This window comes from Porites lutea, chromosome 2 (assembly GCF_958299795.1).
Source record: "Porites lutea chromosome 2, jaPorLute2.1, whole genome shotgun sequence".
Taxonomy (NCBI): domain Eukaryota; kingdom Metazoa; phylum Cnidaria; class Anthozoa; order Scleractinia; family Poritidae; genus Porites; species Porites lutea.
This window is the reverse complement of record NC_133202.1, coordinates 54,448,875-54,466,329: the sequence shown is the minus strand read 5'-3', so window position 1 is coordinate 54,466,329 and position 17,455 is coordinate 54,448,875. Positions and strand designations below refer to the sequence as shown.

The window sequence follows — 17,455 nt, the reverse complement described above, 5'->3', positions numbered from 1 at the left end:
TGGCTTGTTTTGAAATCACTGAAACCTCTGGTAAAAACTGAAGATACATTGATGGGATCAAGATAAGAACTTGAGCCCAGAGCTACTGAACAATAAAAAAAACACTCTTTTTATGCAAAGCAAGCCGTTTGAAGATTGAAATAGGAGTGTAAACACTTTTTGACACAAAAAAGATGTTTATAATTATCTACATTTACCCAATATTTCCTAGACCTTCACTTGTTGGGGGATTGTGTGTTAAAACAACTTGAAAGTTGCATTGAAAAGCCTGTTGTCAAGGACACAACTAAGAAGAGATGGTATACCGGTATATTTGACTGTATTTTGCAGTAGATACTGGAAAAGAATCAAAAATGCATTGTGAATCTAAGCACTACGATTTTGAGCCAAATACAGGATATTTTTTTGGAAAAAGGAAATAAACACAGCTTGAATGTCTCAGGGCTGGTTTGCACGTTTCTAAAATTCATACATGTAATTTATTGAAAATATTTTGATGTTTCTTTTTTTTAGAACAATAATAATATCATTGATCAATCAAATAAAGTAGGTGAATAAAATTTCAGTATTTCCTTTAACACTAGAAGAAAAACTGTTGTATACATACTAATTATACACACCTGTATATCATTATTATTATGGTTCAATTTTATCCCTGGATAATTTTAGTTTCCTTTGTGTCATACTCATTATCATACATTTTCATACCCAAAAACACAGGAAAAAATTTAAATTGAAGTATAAAGCAAACAATAAAAATACTGTCCATGTATGGCCAAAAGAAAAAAAATGATCACTGGCTCACTCAAAGCTGCACTGGGTGACTGTTTGTCCTAAAAAGGTTTGAACCCTCTGTTGGATACTCTCTTTTGCCCCACCAGCTACAGGTACATACCCCTCCCCCTCAGGCATGCCATTCAACATTGTAATAAAAGAAGACCACTGTCAACCTTATTAAAAAGTTACAGAGTAAAACATTGTTATTAGGATCCTAGAATCAAATAATGCAAATATCCCTTATGCACAACTGTCTTACAATATGGACTTTAAGGCTCGGCAAGGGAAAATTAGCAAAAAATATACTTCCAGTCCTTCACATGTAATTGAACTGTCTATCCCCTACCACACAGAGAGAAAATAACTGGCAATGCAATTTTGCTTATCTGTGCAAATTAAGTTTGCTGTCATTAAGTTTCACAATCCCCCATAAGCAACAATGCACTCTGAAATCCCCTAAGCAAAAACCTTGCGCGAAACAGAGCAGCACACTCTGCAACCGCATGTGATGTCATAAATCGGTGGATCATAGGTATACGAAATTTCGCTAAGTTGTGGGTCCCCCCTGTAAGTCTAACACATAGAATGGATAACATATAGATCAATCTACAATATAACATAAAATTTTTGGCGATCGGAGTAAATGTCACGTGGTTATAATGCCACGCCCCAGCGTATAAATAATAGAGGGAAATGACCGAAATTACGTTATCGATAAACTCACGTGTGAGATTATGGAAAATAAACCACTCGGGTCCCGGATGCAGTTTTTATGAATTTTACGAGTGGTATATTTTCCAGTAAAACACTCCTGTCTATATAATAAATACGGACAACGAACGCTTTTTTTCTGTCCCAACGGATTCTCATAGAAAATTAACTGTGTTTTGTCTATAAATGGGGTGTCCTTGTTACGTAGGTCCGTAAAGCGAGGTTCGACCGTAGTACTCGTCTGACACCTTTATAATCCAGTTAGTTCTCTCCTTATCACATTTCTTATTTCGTCCCTCCTCCTGCTCACCATCTTCACTACACTATTATTATTATTATTATTATTATTATTATTATTATTATTATTATTATTATTATTATTATTATTATTATTACTAGTAATATATAGTTGACACTACAGCTGCCCCCGTTTTGTATATTGTCGGTCAATAGTATTCTTGCTGGTTGTGTAGCTCTTTGAAATATACCGATTCATAATGAAGATTTTCACACATACTCCATACAATAGGTGAGATAAATACAGGAAATGCAAGGTTCCATGCACCTTTGATCAAAACATTCTCAGTTTCGAGAATAGTTTATTCTAAGCCATAAGAAAAGATTTAATTAGAAGTTGAATTTTTCGCTATTTCTCTTTCCCTTTTTACATTCAGTTCATTTTATTTGCCGGAAAGTAAGCCTTAGAAATTAAAAGGACGTTTGATCGATTCACTCTAGCGCATTCTAGTCTTATTTGAAACTTTATAACGGAAGGACATCTGTGAGCAGGGAATAAGTCAGCACAGAATTTGATTGTCGGCGAATTTCTGTAAATGTCCGTCAATCTGCTAGTGATAAGCTAGCCGTTGTTCACTCGTCTTGCTTGTTCGGGGCTGAGTCTTATTCCGGTCAAAGAGAGAGAAAGAGTGTCTGGCAAGGTTTCCAATATAAATCAAAGATTTGTGAACTCGTGTCTGGCAAACTCTCCAAGTGTTTATATATCTACACAGTTAAACGCATGTTATAACCTCTGCTCTTAACGAGTGTCTTTTGGTCCATAACTCTCAAAACAACTGCTCCACAGAATGTCACTGCGTAACGCAAAAGAGTATCGAACATGAATGCACAATAAATGTCACAAAATCTACCTGAACGGTCCCTTCGGGATTTTCTGTCTTTACGTCATCCTAACCATTTCGTACTTGCGGGCGCAAACAATAGAAACGTCATCATTACCTACGGATTCCTCGCGGCCCCAGTTCGAGCAAATCGAGATTTTTTCTAGTATACTGACTGCATATTTGAACTGTAAGTACTGTCTTTAATATACGCGCGAGTTACTAGGGTGCCTCCTTGGGATTTCGCCTCTGGGCGAAATCCCTGCGGGGGCAATTATTATGATTACTATGATCAGCAGCCGGATTTTTTATATTGTTACCGCCAAATGGACCTTTTTGCCTCCAACAGTTGTTTTCGGCCAAAAACTAACTCCAAAGTAGCTATTATAAAAACTAGATAGTGCAACCATTGTTTTTTTTCTCTTCTCCTCCTTTAATTCCTTCGCCTCACTGTTTCTTTTTCTCCTCCCCTTTTCTTTCATTCATTACTGTTTTTGGAGCTTCTCGGGCTTAAGAAACCTGCCTTTTGACGCCTTTTCGGGCTCTTTTCACTGCCGAAATGACTGCAAATTTCGTTAGGTTCAGGGTTTTCAAAAAATCGGCTAGTCATAGAACGCTAATGTGGAAGAAAACTTTAAAAATATAATAAGGAAACGTAACAACGAACGATTAAAAAGAGAGTTTTAAATTTACATGGCCGGTGCAATTGATGGTTTAAGGAAGGTTGTTTGATCTCCGCTTTTAGGCATGCCTGGAAGTTGCATTTGAAGAAATTTACTAGGTGTATAATACTATTATACTACGGATAAAGGCACATGTAACCGGGCGCTATCAGCTTTACGACGAGGTTTGAGTAAATTGACCGAGAATTGACCAAGACTTCACCCTAACAACACGACCTGCATCTATTCCAAACAAGGTTCGGGATTGGCTGGGTAAACAATAAGGATGGTGACATAACAATGCCCCTATCCCTTAAAACAATAGGTAGTGCAAATTATAGGCACCAATGAAATAAAAGGTTTGTATGCGTGCAGGACCATCGCACAACACAAGAAAAAAAAGGCTAAATTAACTTTTCAAGCTGCAGGAAACACAAAGTACTACAACGCTCGTCTCAAATAGTTGAAACAGAAGCCGTTTTTCTTGAAATTTCTCCAAATTTCTTACATTATCCACTCTTCACACCTCTGTTCTCACTCAAATGTGCTCCTTTCCTTCCCCAATGTTGAGCCACGCGTATTTTGGAGCACTGAGACGACTGTAATACCCAAATCAACATTGGGTAAGGGGAAAAAGACACCAGTGTTTCAAGATTTTTGACGAGTATTGTACCTCTCTTAAAGGATAAACCTTTCACTTAATATCTCGAGTCAGAATTGCAATGAAAAAAAATTGGATAAAAGTTTTATGTTGATTCGAGGAAAGACCAACCGGATCGAAAAGGGACTCCAATAAATTCACCGCTAGCTATGTACACCTTGAACGGATTCGCTCGCTTTTTATTGAATTGCTTTTATATCCCCTTATTTTACAAAATGTACGATTGTTTTTGCTAAAACAAGTTTGCTAAACTCACTTTTGCATGCGGTGATAAATTTTCTAATTCGTTATAAAATACTTCTATCAAATACCAATACTTCTCTTTGTAAGAAGTTCTATTCTTAGATTCATGAACACACTCAGGTTGCGATTCCTTTCTTGGAAAATTTTTTGATGCTTCACAGCACCTCACGAAGATCATGTTTAATATAAAATGACATAGAAAAATGAAAGACATATCAACCGTTCCAACTGGAAAAGAATCATTCGCCGAGGCAAAGACGATCAAACCTTCTCTACACTCTTTTAAGACAGAAAGAGAAAAAACACAGAATCTCTACGATATACATCTCCCACACCAAAACTCGCATATTGAAGACACAGGCTAGAAATCAGTAGGTGTCAGGTTAGCACAAGTATTCGACAGCGAAACATAGCGTAACATTCCACACACGACACAAATAATAATTGCATGTAAAAAACAAGCAAACAAACAAATAAACAAACAAGCAAATAACTAATCAGAACCGATTAAAAGCTTCTTCGGATAAAAAAGGCAAGGAAATTCGAGCCAGGGGCACCCAACGTCAATTTTCGGAAAATACCTGTTCGGAAGACGCTTTGAGATTTAGAATTTTTGGAACATTTGTTGTTAAATTTCTTGCTTGCTTGCCTCTCCTAGGATTTTCGAACATCTAAAACATGGTATAATTGCCAATTTTTAACGGATTTTTACCCTAAAAAGGTCACCTAGAATTTTCGGGAACCTTTTTCGTGGCTGAAATTTTCGAAACGATAAGTTCTGATCCCTATAGTTTTCGGATCACTAGACTTTCAGCTAGGAAATCCGAACAGATGAAAAAGTTTTAGGGGATAAAAATATGCCTATATCTACCGTTTAAATACTAAAATACGTTTAACAATGCTATGTTTAAGTGGTTTTGAACTATATTCTCGTTGGGTGCCCCTGTCGAGTGCGTAAGACAAACAATAGTTTGATACACATTAATCTCAAAAATATTGGATGTGTTAAAAATGAGCCTGCACATGTAAACTTTACATCCAAGACCTCTCTTGTCACATCCTATTCCATGTCAAATGATTTCACTTTTCCCTTCGCAACCCATAATATCTGAACTGAATTGAAATACACTTCTAAAGAGATTGTGTAAGTATGTACTGAAATAACTCCTCTTCCCTTAATTTCGAGGGGATTTAAAAGCTGATGATTCACTTGCTAGGTTTTTCTCATTTCTTACAGGGAAGGATCAGAGCTTGAAATGTAAACTTTTAAAAGTACAATCCACCGCTAACACGGAGGTCTCCCGCGCCACCGTTTTTATCTCGTCACGCAATACTCCTGGGGAGGGTGACTTATAACGCGGATCACCTGAAACATATTAAGGTGCTAAATCAACGGGTCAGCATGACTTTAATATCAGTTACCTGCCTGTCTTCAAAAACCTTGCTTTACTGATGTGATTAAACATTATTAACAGTAAGGTGTCTTATACAGCTCCTAGTTAAGAAATTTTCTTGTACAAAATATTTAGTACAGATATCTACAAAATTTTGCGATTTACAGTTATTTTCAGTTGCTGTACATGTGTTTAGCCTGCTCACAGTCCCTCTCTTTTTTGTTTCAATCCAAAGACTAAAACCAGGCCAGAAATGAAGCGAGATGGGCACAAGCACGTAGCGCAATGAGATGATGTCAAGGAGTGCGCTTGCGAACGCTTTATGAACTCCACCCCTCCAGTTCTTTCGCGTTTCTTTCAGCCCATAGATAAATGCAAGAAAAGAGGGAGACGTGAACAGTTTATAGTACAAATCTAAACGTCAATTGCGACTGCCTTACTGATTTGTCCGTTTTTAGCAAAATGTACATCCTTATTCTCAATCACAACACTACCGTCCTGGTAAGGCTTTTTTTCGTCCACATCTGGCACTTCGTAGAGGCTCCCCACATTATCATAGTGTCCTTCCTTGTTCTCAATAACAATACTGCCGTGAGGAACAGGCTTTTTCCCGTCCATCTCCATGCTGCCGGTTGAGGATGTTTCATTGGGCAGTTCATAGAACGTTTGAAAACCGTTAAGAGGGAGTGCAGTTTTGCCATTGTCGCCAGAATCGTTAAATACTAAACTGGACACAAAACCACGGTTACTCACGCCCCCAACCGATTCTTGTCTCGAAGCAGGATTTTTTTCGCTTCTTTCTTGGTGTGTTATTATACCAGGACGATTCTTTTTTCTACGAAAAAACACACAGAGACACAGGTCAAATCTTGCATGTGTGAAGCTAGTCAAACAATTTACTTAGTTTGGATGTATAAATATATCTACACGCAGTTTTGCTATAAACTAGCAGCAGTCTCTCACGCCCCGGCGATTATCCCGCTAACCTGCGGGCAGACGTCTCTTTCACGCAGGCTTTAGTCGCCCGTGGGCGAACATGTTATACGCGAGTGAATTAGGAAAAGGGGAAGAAGGCGAGTGGAGAAGGAAAGTGCCTTTTTGTCTCGTTTATCTCCAATTTTCTTCCAGGGCCGTCCGCTCTCTTCAGTCCCGCCAATTCATCGGCCGACTCTTTCTTGCAGACCTGTTGCCACAGGGATGAACTTGCTTTTCACTGTCCAATAATTCATTTGTTCCAAGCTTTTTTAACCATATTATTTTACTAAATTTTTTCGAACATTCACAAGTACACTACGAGGCAACGTATTAAGACTGGTTTTCACTGGCGACGGAGTCGGAGTCATAATCAGAAGTGCAGGACATGATCATCTCGTGAAAGCAGCGTTTTTGATTCCGCTTATAACTCCGTCGCTTACGATCTAGTGAAAACTAGGCTGCCAGAGTCGCAAGCAAACGCAGAACACCTAAACCAATCACACAGCGTGAAAACGTGCTTTGTGATTGGTTTATCCTGCAGCTTCTGCTTCCGACTCCGACAACCTGGTATTCACTAAATAAACGACGGGATCGTAAGCGGAGTCGGAAGGAAATGGAAACGTTCTGATTCTTCCGACTCCGATTCCTTCGCGCTTATAACTGCGCTTATGACTCCAACTTTTTATTTTCACAAAACCATAGGCGCTCTTACGACTCGGCTTACAATTCTGACTCCGACTCCGGCGCTAATGAAAACCAGCCTTTGGGCTACCTCTACCAAAGGTTTAACTTGACTATCAATGTGGGAGAAGGGTCTTTATCTTTAGTGGCTCGAAAATTTTCAATGAACTCCCGTTAACACAGCAAACGCTCAGAGCATACAGACTTTCCGCCGCCGAGCAAGGCATTTTTTTTGGTAACTTTTAATGACGCTTCCTTGAAATCTTATAGTATTATAAGGATTTTTAAAACGTACATGTACCGTGTAATTTTTGCATGTATTTTAGGGCTTTTAAGGATACTGTTAAAAATTTTATTTTCGGCTTTTAAAATGTAATTTCAAATTCTTAACGAAAAGTAGTTTTTAGGACGCAGGGCCCCTGTGGAGAACAGCGCTTTGAGCTGATTGGGCCAGCCTGTTGACATAAAGTTTTACTTTACTTTACTTTTGACCGAGTAATAGTGGGTGTCTGCAAGGGGTCACTCGGTATAACTGCAAGCCAGTTAAGTAATATATCAAGCATGAAGAGAGTTAAAAATACAACGCGCAGCGGAGTATTTTAGACGAACTTTTAGGTGATTCATCAGGTGATGAAAGACTCTGTCGAATGCTTGATATTAAGGATGTAAAAATAGAGAGATTAAGATTCACCTTTTATTTGAAACTACATAGAAAACAGATGAGCATTGAAAAACCTTTAGGCTAAACAGTTTCATTGAAAATTTTCTAATTGCAGTCTGTGCTACTCCTTTTCAGTTTTGCCTATCAATACCTTGTTTTAACGTCAGTTGAGAATTTCTCAGAATAGAAAATATCCAGATAAAAACTGCCCAGAACGATTCTTGTGGATAGAACTGGCATAAAACTACTTATTTCTGTGTAGAAGCAATAAAAAGTAAACGAAAAATAAGGGGGAAACTTGGTCACGTACTAATTCACGTTTGCCGTTTGGCGTAAACGTGAATCTCTCTAATGAGCAGTTTTTCATCTGATTTCCAAACACTCATTACACATTAATTTCTTTTGTATTTTCTTTATGAATTATTAATGGCTTGTGAATAGATGAAGGTGAAGAAGAACCTACCTGCACGAGTAGAGAAAGAAGAGTAGAGCTATAATCACCACGGAACATATAAGAAGCAAAACCATGGCGACAATTCCCCAAGTCCTCCAATATTTTAACTCTGTTGGTGGAAAACAATTTTGAATAGTTAAGAACTGTAAAACCTGTGGGTGTTACCATCGCTGATATTACTCATTCAACATAATGGCTGTTTGTGAAAACAGTTGGCTATTTACAATTTACGCGTGACCGAAGATCCGCCGAAAATTTGAACTCGGAAAACCGAGAACAAATCCAGCTGGTGGTCAGAGCGGGACTCGGAGCCGGGACTGTCGGAATACGAGTCCAACGCCATGATCGTCCGTTAAGTAAAAAATTTATTGGAACAACGACGCCAAACAAAGCCACCAGCACAGCTGTTTTGTTGTGCAAAGCTTGAGAAAATAGTTGGACATTTTTAGAAGGCTGGCGACGATGAAAAATAAAGTAGGTAAATTACTACGTTAAGATAACAAGAAGCCATCTGAGGCATGTTGACTGCTTTCTGGAAAATATCTGCAAGAAATAACCTACTGTGAAAGGTTTGAACCCAGGAGTCATTTCATAAAAAGGTTGAGTATGATCGTACGGGTGAAGGTACAGTAGTCCTGAGTAGGACTGTTGATGTTGGCAGGGACTTACGTTTCGACAACCTGTGCAGTAGTTACGATAATTGTTAAGACTTATGCAGTTCACATGGAAGTGTTACATGTATGTAAAAAGAAAATTTTGGTTGTTGATGCACGAGGCTTTTAAACATTGAAAAAAGCAACTTGTACGAAGGCCTCAAAAGGAAAACGTTCTTTTAAACCACCAAGAAACTGTTAGACACCAATTTATAGAACTGTACAGAAATAATGCTCAAAAACAAACACGGCGACTGGGATCGTTATTTATACAAAAGTAAAAAAGTCTGTGAAAATAAGAATCAACAAACTGCTATAACAACACTTGTTGATTTTCATACCTGTCTCCATGCGGTCATCACCCCTTTGCAGAGCAGACTGTGGCTGAGAATTGCTGGTTGGCTCTGTGGATGTTGTTTTTGTCGATTCTGTGACTTCCACTGTACTGGCTTTAGATGTGTTTGCAGCTTGTGTAAAAGGTGCCTGAGTAGTGATTCTGGTTGGTGTTATTGTTGATGACATGAATGATGATGATGATGGAGTTGTCGTTGTTGGCAGAACTGTTGTAGGAAGGGCTGTTGTTGGAGTTGGATTATCACGACATTTCAGGACACCCACATCTTCTTCTGGACAGTCTTCATCTGGAAAAATGTTTTAAAGAATTTATTTACAGTCGACCCTCTCTCTCCTTTAAGTCCCAATAGTGACCAACATCAATTTTTTCCTAACAACATCAGCAGATCATCAAGAGTACTGGTTATGAGAATTACTTAATTGAATTACTTAATTGATTACCGAAGGGAGAACGCTTTGATCGTAAACCAAATTCTCTCAACTATTCTTAAAAGAAATGTATGGAGATCAGTCTGGAGAATTAGTAGTTGGATCTTGGGACATAAAGGCTTAACGGACACTTCTATAAGATGGACACCTCAATAAAACTGACACCTAAAGTTGGTCCCTGCCTTTTTTTGGTCCCTTTACTTGACTCTCAATAAGATAGATTACTAACATCGGACAAAAAAAAACTCATGACCCTCCGGACAACCTTCTTAACCCATTCGCCCCTCAACCGCATGTAACCGTCCGTGCAGACCAGCAAGGGTTGTACAACTTGTTATACCATCAGTCTTAATGGTCGAGGGCAACTTTGTCTTCTCATTTGTGCAGGAGGAAGAGATCCTTCAGACCATGCCAGAAAGAGAACAATTTAATCAAGTAGAACGCAGAAAAGTTCAAACACCATGAAAAGTTGACCCAAAAATTCTAACTAAAATCTCGTTCCATTACCCACCCGCACTTCCTTCCACCAAATCCTATAATCCTAAAAGCTTTTCCATAGAAGTGTTCCACCAGAATGAGAAAGCCTGGTAAATGCCCAGCAAATAACAAGAAAATGGGCAAAGAAGCGGAAAGAAGAGGGAAGGAGAGAAAGCAAAAGGTAAAAGTCGAGACTGCTGTGTCACTTTTTAAACACAAAAACTCTTCCAAAATTTTGCTTTCTACAAATGCCCAAACTTCAGAGGCTGATATTTTAAATCTGTAACAGAAGGCTGCAAAGTGCACAAACTTTAAATGGCATTATGGGACGTTTTGGCAGCCTACAGCCAGACTGTGACCACAAAACAGTTAAACTAGCTTCAAAAGCAGTTACTGGGGCATCAACTTCACCTTGAAGTTTTTTCTTCAAAGCTTTTTACATGTAGTTAACATGGCATGTATGTGTACAGTATGTGTACACTGTACTTCAACACTTCTTAAATTAATTACACTGTAGTAATTGAACATTACCTGTATAAGTTAGATTACTTTTTTTGCAGACATAGACTTCAATTTTCATGAATACTCCGTTTTTTGTGTCATTGCAGTGACCTTCACTAGGGTCATTGAGGTGTGTCTGTGTGCCATCCGATGTCCCTACAATAGATGAACAATAAGGAAACACAAAACAATTGTTGACTTGACATGGAGATGACTTTGAAGAATATCCTTTTATGTAATAGACTTGTAGCGTAATAAAACCTAGTTAGTAAGTTACTCAAGAGAGCAATCTTATAGAAAAAGAGGCCCAGAAGTAACTAATAATAAGAAGTATTTTCACACAAATACTACAGTAAAATCATTGGTGTTTGGACTGGAGCTCAAATGGTGTTGGACTGGGCATCAAAATTTTACATGATGAGTACATAAAACTCAACATCACTGATCATGCATATAATTTTTTATGTGATATAGAGAAAAAGAACTTGGTTCGTTTAACTCTCAGGGAGTCACCACTGTGGAAACTTTAAGGTAACTGCGACTCTTCATCACTTACCACTAAAATAACACTTCTTCCCCCCTCCAAACTTCAGCCCATAATTTGGGTCACTCAGTCCTGTAAAATTGACTTTCTATCACTTACCAATAAAATAATACTTCTTTCCATCTTTAAACTTCAGCGAATCTGGGTCTGCTGTAAATTCAGCAAATACCACAGGAAAATATTTCAATGCTGTTGGATCATTGCAACTGAATAAAAGTTTGCTAGTATTGCTTAATGTTGTATTACATTGGTCAAACACACTTCTGTCATAAGCAATCCAAAGGTTTTCATACATGGTTGCAGATTGAGGTGCTGTTAAAGTTTTTTGTAACACAGTGGCTGTGTTTGGACATATGAAGAAGACTTTAGATTGCAGTCGGACTTTAAGAGTCATGTGTCCTGTGCTACAACTTTGGCTCTTGTCTCTGAATCTATGGAAAGATTGAAGTGAAAAATCAGTTTTGTGTTAACATGTAGATGTATTACTAATAATCTGCAATACGGTACGGTATCGCAGGCTCAAGTGTACAACTCATTGACGTGATGTGCTTTTCATTACAGTTATCCGCTGACCAGTTATTAGTTTTAACTGCATGATCGCAGGCTAAGGTCCAAAATTGTCTCATAATTTTCAAAGAAACTATGTGGTTTCAAATGCATAGCCAGCTTCATTTCAAATGATCTCTTGCAAACACAGCTAATGTATGTTGAAAATTACTTACAGTGTTTTATTTTAATAGTGCTTAAAAGGCCATAATCATTAATAAATGAATAACCTCATCCGTTCAGTCATATCACGGGAAAATCTCAGACCTCAGGCTAGATGCATTTGACCTCGCTATCGCTTGGGCAATACATCAAGGTGTCGGTCTGAGATTTCCCCGTAATAACCTCACTCTCAGTTAATAAGTTGTAAAGGATCTAGAGCCTACAGCTGTACATCAAACCTCAAAAGGCCACCATAGAAAATACCTTAATATTCCTTAAATTACCATTTAGGAAGTGCTTTATAGATTACAATGGTATTTTTGGAAATCTACCATTGCACAAGTTTGCAGATTGTGCAAAAAAAAAAAATTATAGTAATGCACAAGTCAGGCTTCACATGCAGCTTATGTAGCTTAAATACCAATTTAAAGTACATTATGGTATTTTTCGTAGTGGCCTCAGAGTATTAATTAGGCATCAGAGATCGGAGAATTCTCCATTTACTACACAGAATTCTCCGTCTAGAGTTTGATAGCCTGTGACTGTTTTTTATTCAGACATGTAGCCTCTTTCAAAATATTCTCCTGTAATGTTATGGCTTTCTCCTGCTACTGGAATTGTGTGCACTTATTCACTTAAATATTTGAACATATGATTCTATTTTCCTTTCATTTCCTATACAAGAAAGCAGGGTCACACTCACAGTAAATGGGAGAAAACCCTGGCCCTGATTCTTTAGCTCATATATTTCTGTAAACCATTAAGTGTCCTTTCAACAATAATCTCAGGAAAGTGTCGTGTATACAATGTACGCATTTTAAACCACGATTGTATTAAGTGCAAGAAAATACATGTACACCTAAGGTGATCTGTTGGCATTCGTTTCCATAAGAACTGAATCATTGCTAACAGGACCAGATGTAGTCGGGACAGGACCAGCTCTAGTCTGTTTTGGCTCATGTTAAATAATGTAAATCATAATGCTTTTTTGCTCTTGCAGGCTTTTAAGGCAAAACCTGTAAACTTATAGCTATATTGTTTTACCAGAGTTCTTTTTTTGCACTCAGAGTATAGATTCTTCACAGGATCACAAATGCACATCACAAAATATCTGCATATTAGCAGCAGTTTCCATAAAAATTTGTTATGTATGTTACAGATCAAAATATTTGATTTCATGTTAAATTTGATTTAACCTAGGTTGATTCTCAATTTCCTTTGTTTCCTAAACAAGATAGATCAAAATTAACCAATTACAACCAACAGATATGACCTTTTCAATCCACTGAAGAAAGTCAGTGTTTCCTGAGAGGTCCATTAGAGTTAGTGATGGAGGCTAAAGCTGTAAACGTTTTTTTATTTTTGACTTGAAGTCGCAATGTTATTGCAAAGTGCAGTAATGGTAGCAAAGACATAATTTGTTGGTAAAAGGCAAGTAAAAACTTGTGTCAAACAAATGTCTCCTGGGTGTTGTAATTATGTAAAGTTTTGAATAAAAAACACTGTCTGGTGTTTGCATTCTTGCAAAACATTTGCTATGATATCGATGTTTTTCAAGTTTTGTGCTTTGAGTAACTCATGTTTTTTTTATGAGCTGCTGATTAGCTCACAACCAACTTTCTTTTCATGTATTCTTATTTTCCGGTCAACTTTGTCTGGGTGGCCCTGGTGATAGTAGTCGTACTGCATTTGTCACAGTGCAAACAGGCGGGGCAGAGCCCTTGAAACTTCTGATGTAATAACATCAGAACTTCTAGAGTAATAACATGAGCTGCTGATTGGCTCACAACCAACTTTCTTGGGTTGTATTGTTATTTTCCGGTCAACTTTGTCTAAGTGGCCCTGGTTATAGTACCGCCTGTTTGCACTGTGACAAATACAGTAATTTACCACATACAGTAAATAGATTTTTATTAATTTAGAATGTAACCTGGAATTATGCATAATGTTCCCAATTTTTTACATCCAACCAGATGACCAGAATAAAATCAATCATTGTGATTACATAATTTTACATGTAGACCTTGCAAAAAACATTCATGAATAATTAACTTCCAAGTTCTATTCTTGAGTTGACCTACAAGGAATGTCAAACTCTTCTACGATTTCATGTAAGTAATGATATACTACAGCTGTAGAACTGCAATAATTCCATTCACATTTACCCAAAGCCAGATTTTAGTTGTTTCAACCTAGGAACTACAATGTTCAATATTATTATTAAGACTAGTTCATATATTAGCTTTCTTTGTGGTTGGGGTGAATTTAGTGTTTCCAGAGATAAAATTCACGACCTTTTCACAATATCACCATCATAAGTGCACTACTGTCGAGCGATGAGCAGATATACATGAGTGTACAAATAAAGTTTATAAAAATAATGGAAAAAATTCAAACATGACTACACAACAGCACAAATTAATGATTTTTGAAAGAAAATTTTGGTAATTATTTGAAGTGATGAGGTTCTGGGCAATTAACCTGCACACACAATCAATACTGACTTATTATTGTAGCTGGCACGAACAATCAGGATTGATTTCTAGGCAACATACAATCCAATACTGAATATCCTCTCAAATGGACAATAACAAACCAAAAATTGAACTTTTGTAAGATTAAAGAGTACTCATCTAGGAAACAATGATTGTGGATGACTAATTGGCCAAACACAACAAGAATGACAAGAGTTCAATTTTTGATTTGACTCGATCAGGAATGTCAACATTGGGCAACCTCCCCATAGGGTATGAATCCCATGGCAAGTAATAGAATGTCTGTAGAAATCACGGAGGGGTAGCATCGTCTCGGCTAAGACTGATAAGTATGTCCTTCTTTAAAGGTGGCTTGTTACAGATTTTCGCCATGGTGAATTTTAAAAACCAGTACTGTTAACTAAGTCCGATATAGATTAACAATAAATTATAAGTCACTACTTATAAAATAAAGTAGTAAATACGTTTAATGACTCATAGTATTTCCTTTGTTTTAAGACATTTTTTATTACATACACTACTTTCTTTTTGGTTCAAAATCAAAAGTTCAACGAGTTAGGGAAACAGCATAAGTTCAAATAAAAAATAGAAAAAAAATCCAGTGAAGATTGAGGACATTGAGGCTAATAAAATATCGCAGGATCTCTATTAACTTTGCGTGCACGTCTTTCGTTGTTGAAGTTCGAGACATCACTTCATGACAGATTTTGCAACTATTTTGCGACTATTTTGTAAGCTTTAGCTTGCCCCAAAGTTAATGCGTTTAGACGTGAATTATTCTTCTCAGTTTCTAAGAACATGACACTTTTGTACATATTGAATATCATTTTATAACATGGAATCAATAACCTCGAAACATTTTAGTCAAGAGCACTGAATGAACTTTCTGTTCGAGAAATTTAATTAAAATGGTTGAAGATCAAAGCAAACATGCTTTTATGCAGAGTTAAGAATGAGTTCTGTTCGGGAGGAAACCTATGAATTAAAGCTTGGGCAATACCGGTGTCGGGTTTATAATGAATGAGACAGACCGTGCTTAAACCGTCGCAGGATATTTACGTGAATACACACAACAAATCTCTACTTACAAAGGATTCTGAGGATCCCAGAAAATGGAGTCGTAAATACTGCTGCTAGAAACGCAGACCATGTTGATGAAGAGACCAAACACATAAAGTAAGACTTTCAGCATGATAGATCGATCGACGTTTCACGAAAACCTCGAAGTTCTATTCTTACAGCGTCGGTTGAGCTAGTCCATAAACTTGCTGTCGAACTTATCGTCTTCCTTTTCGCTTTGAATCCGCAGAAAAGATGAGTTACCTGTATTTCGAAACGAAGTATTTTTGGTCTTCCTTTGTACTGAAGCGCTGTTTACATAAAGTGACGTCTCGTTTAAGGTATCAATCTGAATCAATCAGCAGGAAATAAACTGAGAACCTCGTTTTGATGCGTCTCGCTTCAATTCTGGAATGGACTCGTTACGTTCGGGAAGGAACGCGAAGGGTAAAGTGAACCGCACGAGAGTGCGTGCATTTCGTATTCCAAGGAAATGCGAGTGCCTTGGTTTACCAGAACGTGTTTGAGCGTAGTCAACCACGTGACGCAGTATAAACGTCAGCCGCCAATTCTTTTTCAAGGTGCTTTATGCCGAAGTCACCTCCTTAAACCACTATAATTTTTTTCACGCTTGAAAAAATCTTGCGCTTTGTATACATGATCTGGAAGCTCATACGTTTATGAGGTGCGTTACTGGTGGAAATGCGAGAAGCGTAAATTTGGTCGAAAAACGAACGCAGACATAGTGGTATGTGTACTATTGGTCATCACGTATTTGAAAAAGCAAGAGGCAGTCATGCGAGTCTTGCGAGTACCGATATAAAAACAGAAGAGAACAGTTAGGAGGGGGGCACAGAAAGTGTCCATATTAACGGGGTGTCCGTATCAAGCGGTTTGCAGTTAAAGAAAATGTAAGGGCTTACTTTTCCCAGGGACAAGGAAACTGTCCGTAATAACTAGGTGTCCGTATTAAGGGGTTAGTCTGCACCTTTTTTCGTACACGGTGCTCCAGTTTTCCCTGATCCAAGTCAGGTTATGGGCTCCTGTCCAATATTCCAATATTCCTTGTTTGGATTCTATTTCTTTGTAATTTTTTATTTATGATTTTTTCTAAATATCATATTCTTTTTTGAGAAAAAGTTTAGCCATTCTTTGCTTTCTGAATACTGACATGGGTGAACATTTATGTGTCACGCTATAACTTTATTAGGAAACGTGCCTAGCTTACAATCCTAACTTATCATAAGCCAACTCATGAACACCTGAACAGGAAGACATGGCAACCGTTAGCGGCGCGAACGGCTACCAGATGGTAGATGGCCGACCCACGCATTGAATATCAACATTTCCAAATAAGCCCTGATGCTGTACTCTATTTGAGAGCCGGCAATGAAGCAAACCGTAATGCACAAATTATGATGTGGGCAAGACAGGTTTCAAGTTTACAAAGTACTATCATATTTCGTCTTTTAACGGCACCTGCAAATTCGGGGCAATAATCTTTATTCTTTTTCACAAGGGTTTTAGACTCTTTTTAATTCGGACACTGGCAACAGCTGGCATACGGTATTTCGCACTCGAACGTTCTAACTGCTAAGGCCCACCGATCGTGAATATCAGTTTACAGAGCACGTAAGGCAGTCGAGCGTGCCCACCTTTTAAAGGGAAGTGACGAAATGGAAGTCGCCAATATAATTCAATGGTTGCGCAAGAGAAAACAAGCTGTAGTGTCTCTAATGATTGGCTTTCTTTTCTATCCATAAAAGAATCCTGGATTAAACGTTTTAGAGTTTCATATTTCTCATAGCGCTTCCCAGAATTAAACGGACTTCCTTATTGACCCGAATAGTCTGAATAAAGAGTACCACCTCCGGGCATTGTGTTTGTTATTCGACAGT

At 37.8% G+C, this 17,455-nt stretch overlaps 1 protein-coding gene across 2 annotated transcripts; it reads right to left on the bottom strand.

The window, feature by feature from the left end:
- Positions 1 to 4,394: 4,394 nt before the first annotated feature.
- On the bottom strand, positions 4,395 to 16,078 carry LOC140929063 (uncharacterized). Of its 2 annotated transcripts, XM_073378900.1 has the most exons (7): positions 15,939 to 16,078; positions 15,587 to 15,821; positions 11,395 to 11,726; positions 10,782 to 10,907; positions 9,332 to 9,631; positions 8,347 to 8,446; positions 4,395 to 6,401 (listed from the first exon to the last, which is right to left on the bottom strand). In XM_073378900.1, the coding sequence occupies exons 2-7, from the start codon at positions 15,688 to 15,690 to the stop codon at positions 5,981 to 5,983; spliced, it is 1,383 nt and encodes a 460-aa protein (XP_073235001.1). In that variant the 5' UTR covers positions 15,691 to 15,821; positions 15,939 to 16,078; the 3' UTR covers positions 4,395 to 5,980. The 2 variants fall into 2 exon arrangements, with proteins under 2 accessions (XP_073235001.1, XP_073235000.1); XM_073378899.1 differs by lacking the exon at positions 15,939 to 16,078 and having other exon boundaries at positions 15,587 to 15,896.
- Positions 16,079 to 17,455: the final 1,377 nt, after the last annotated feature.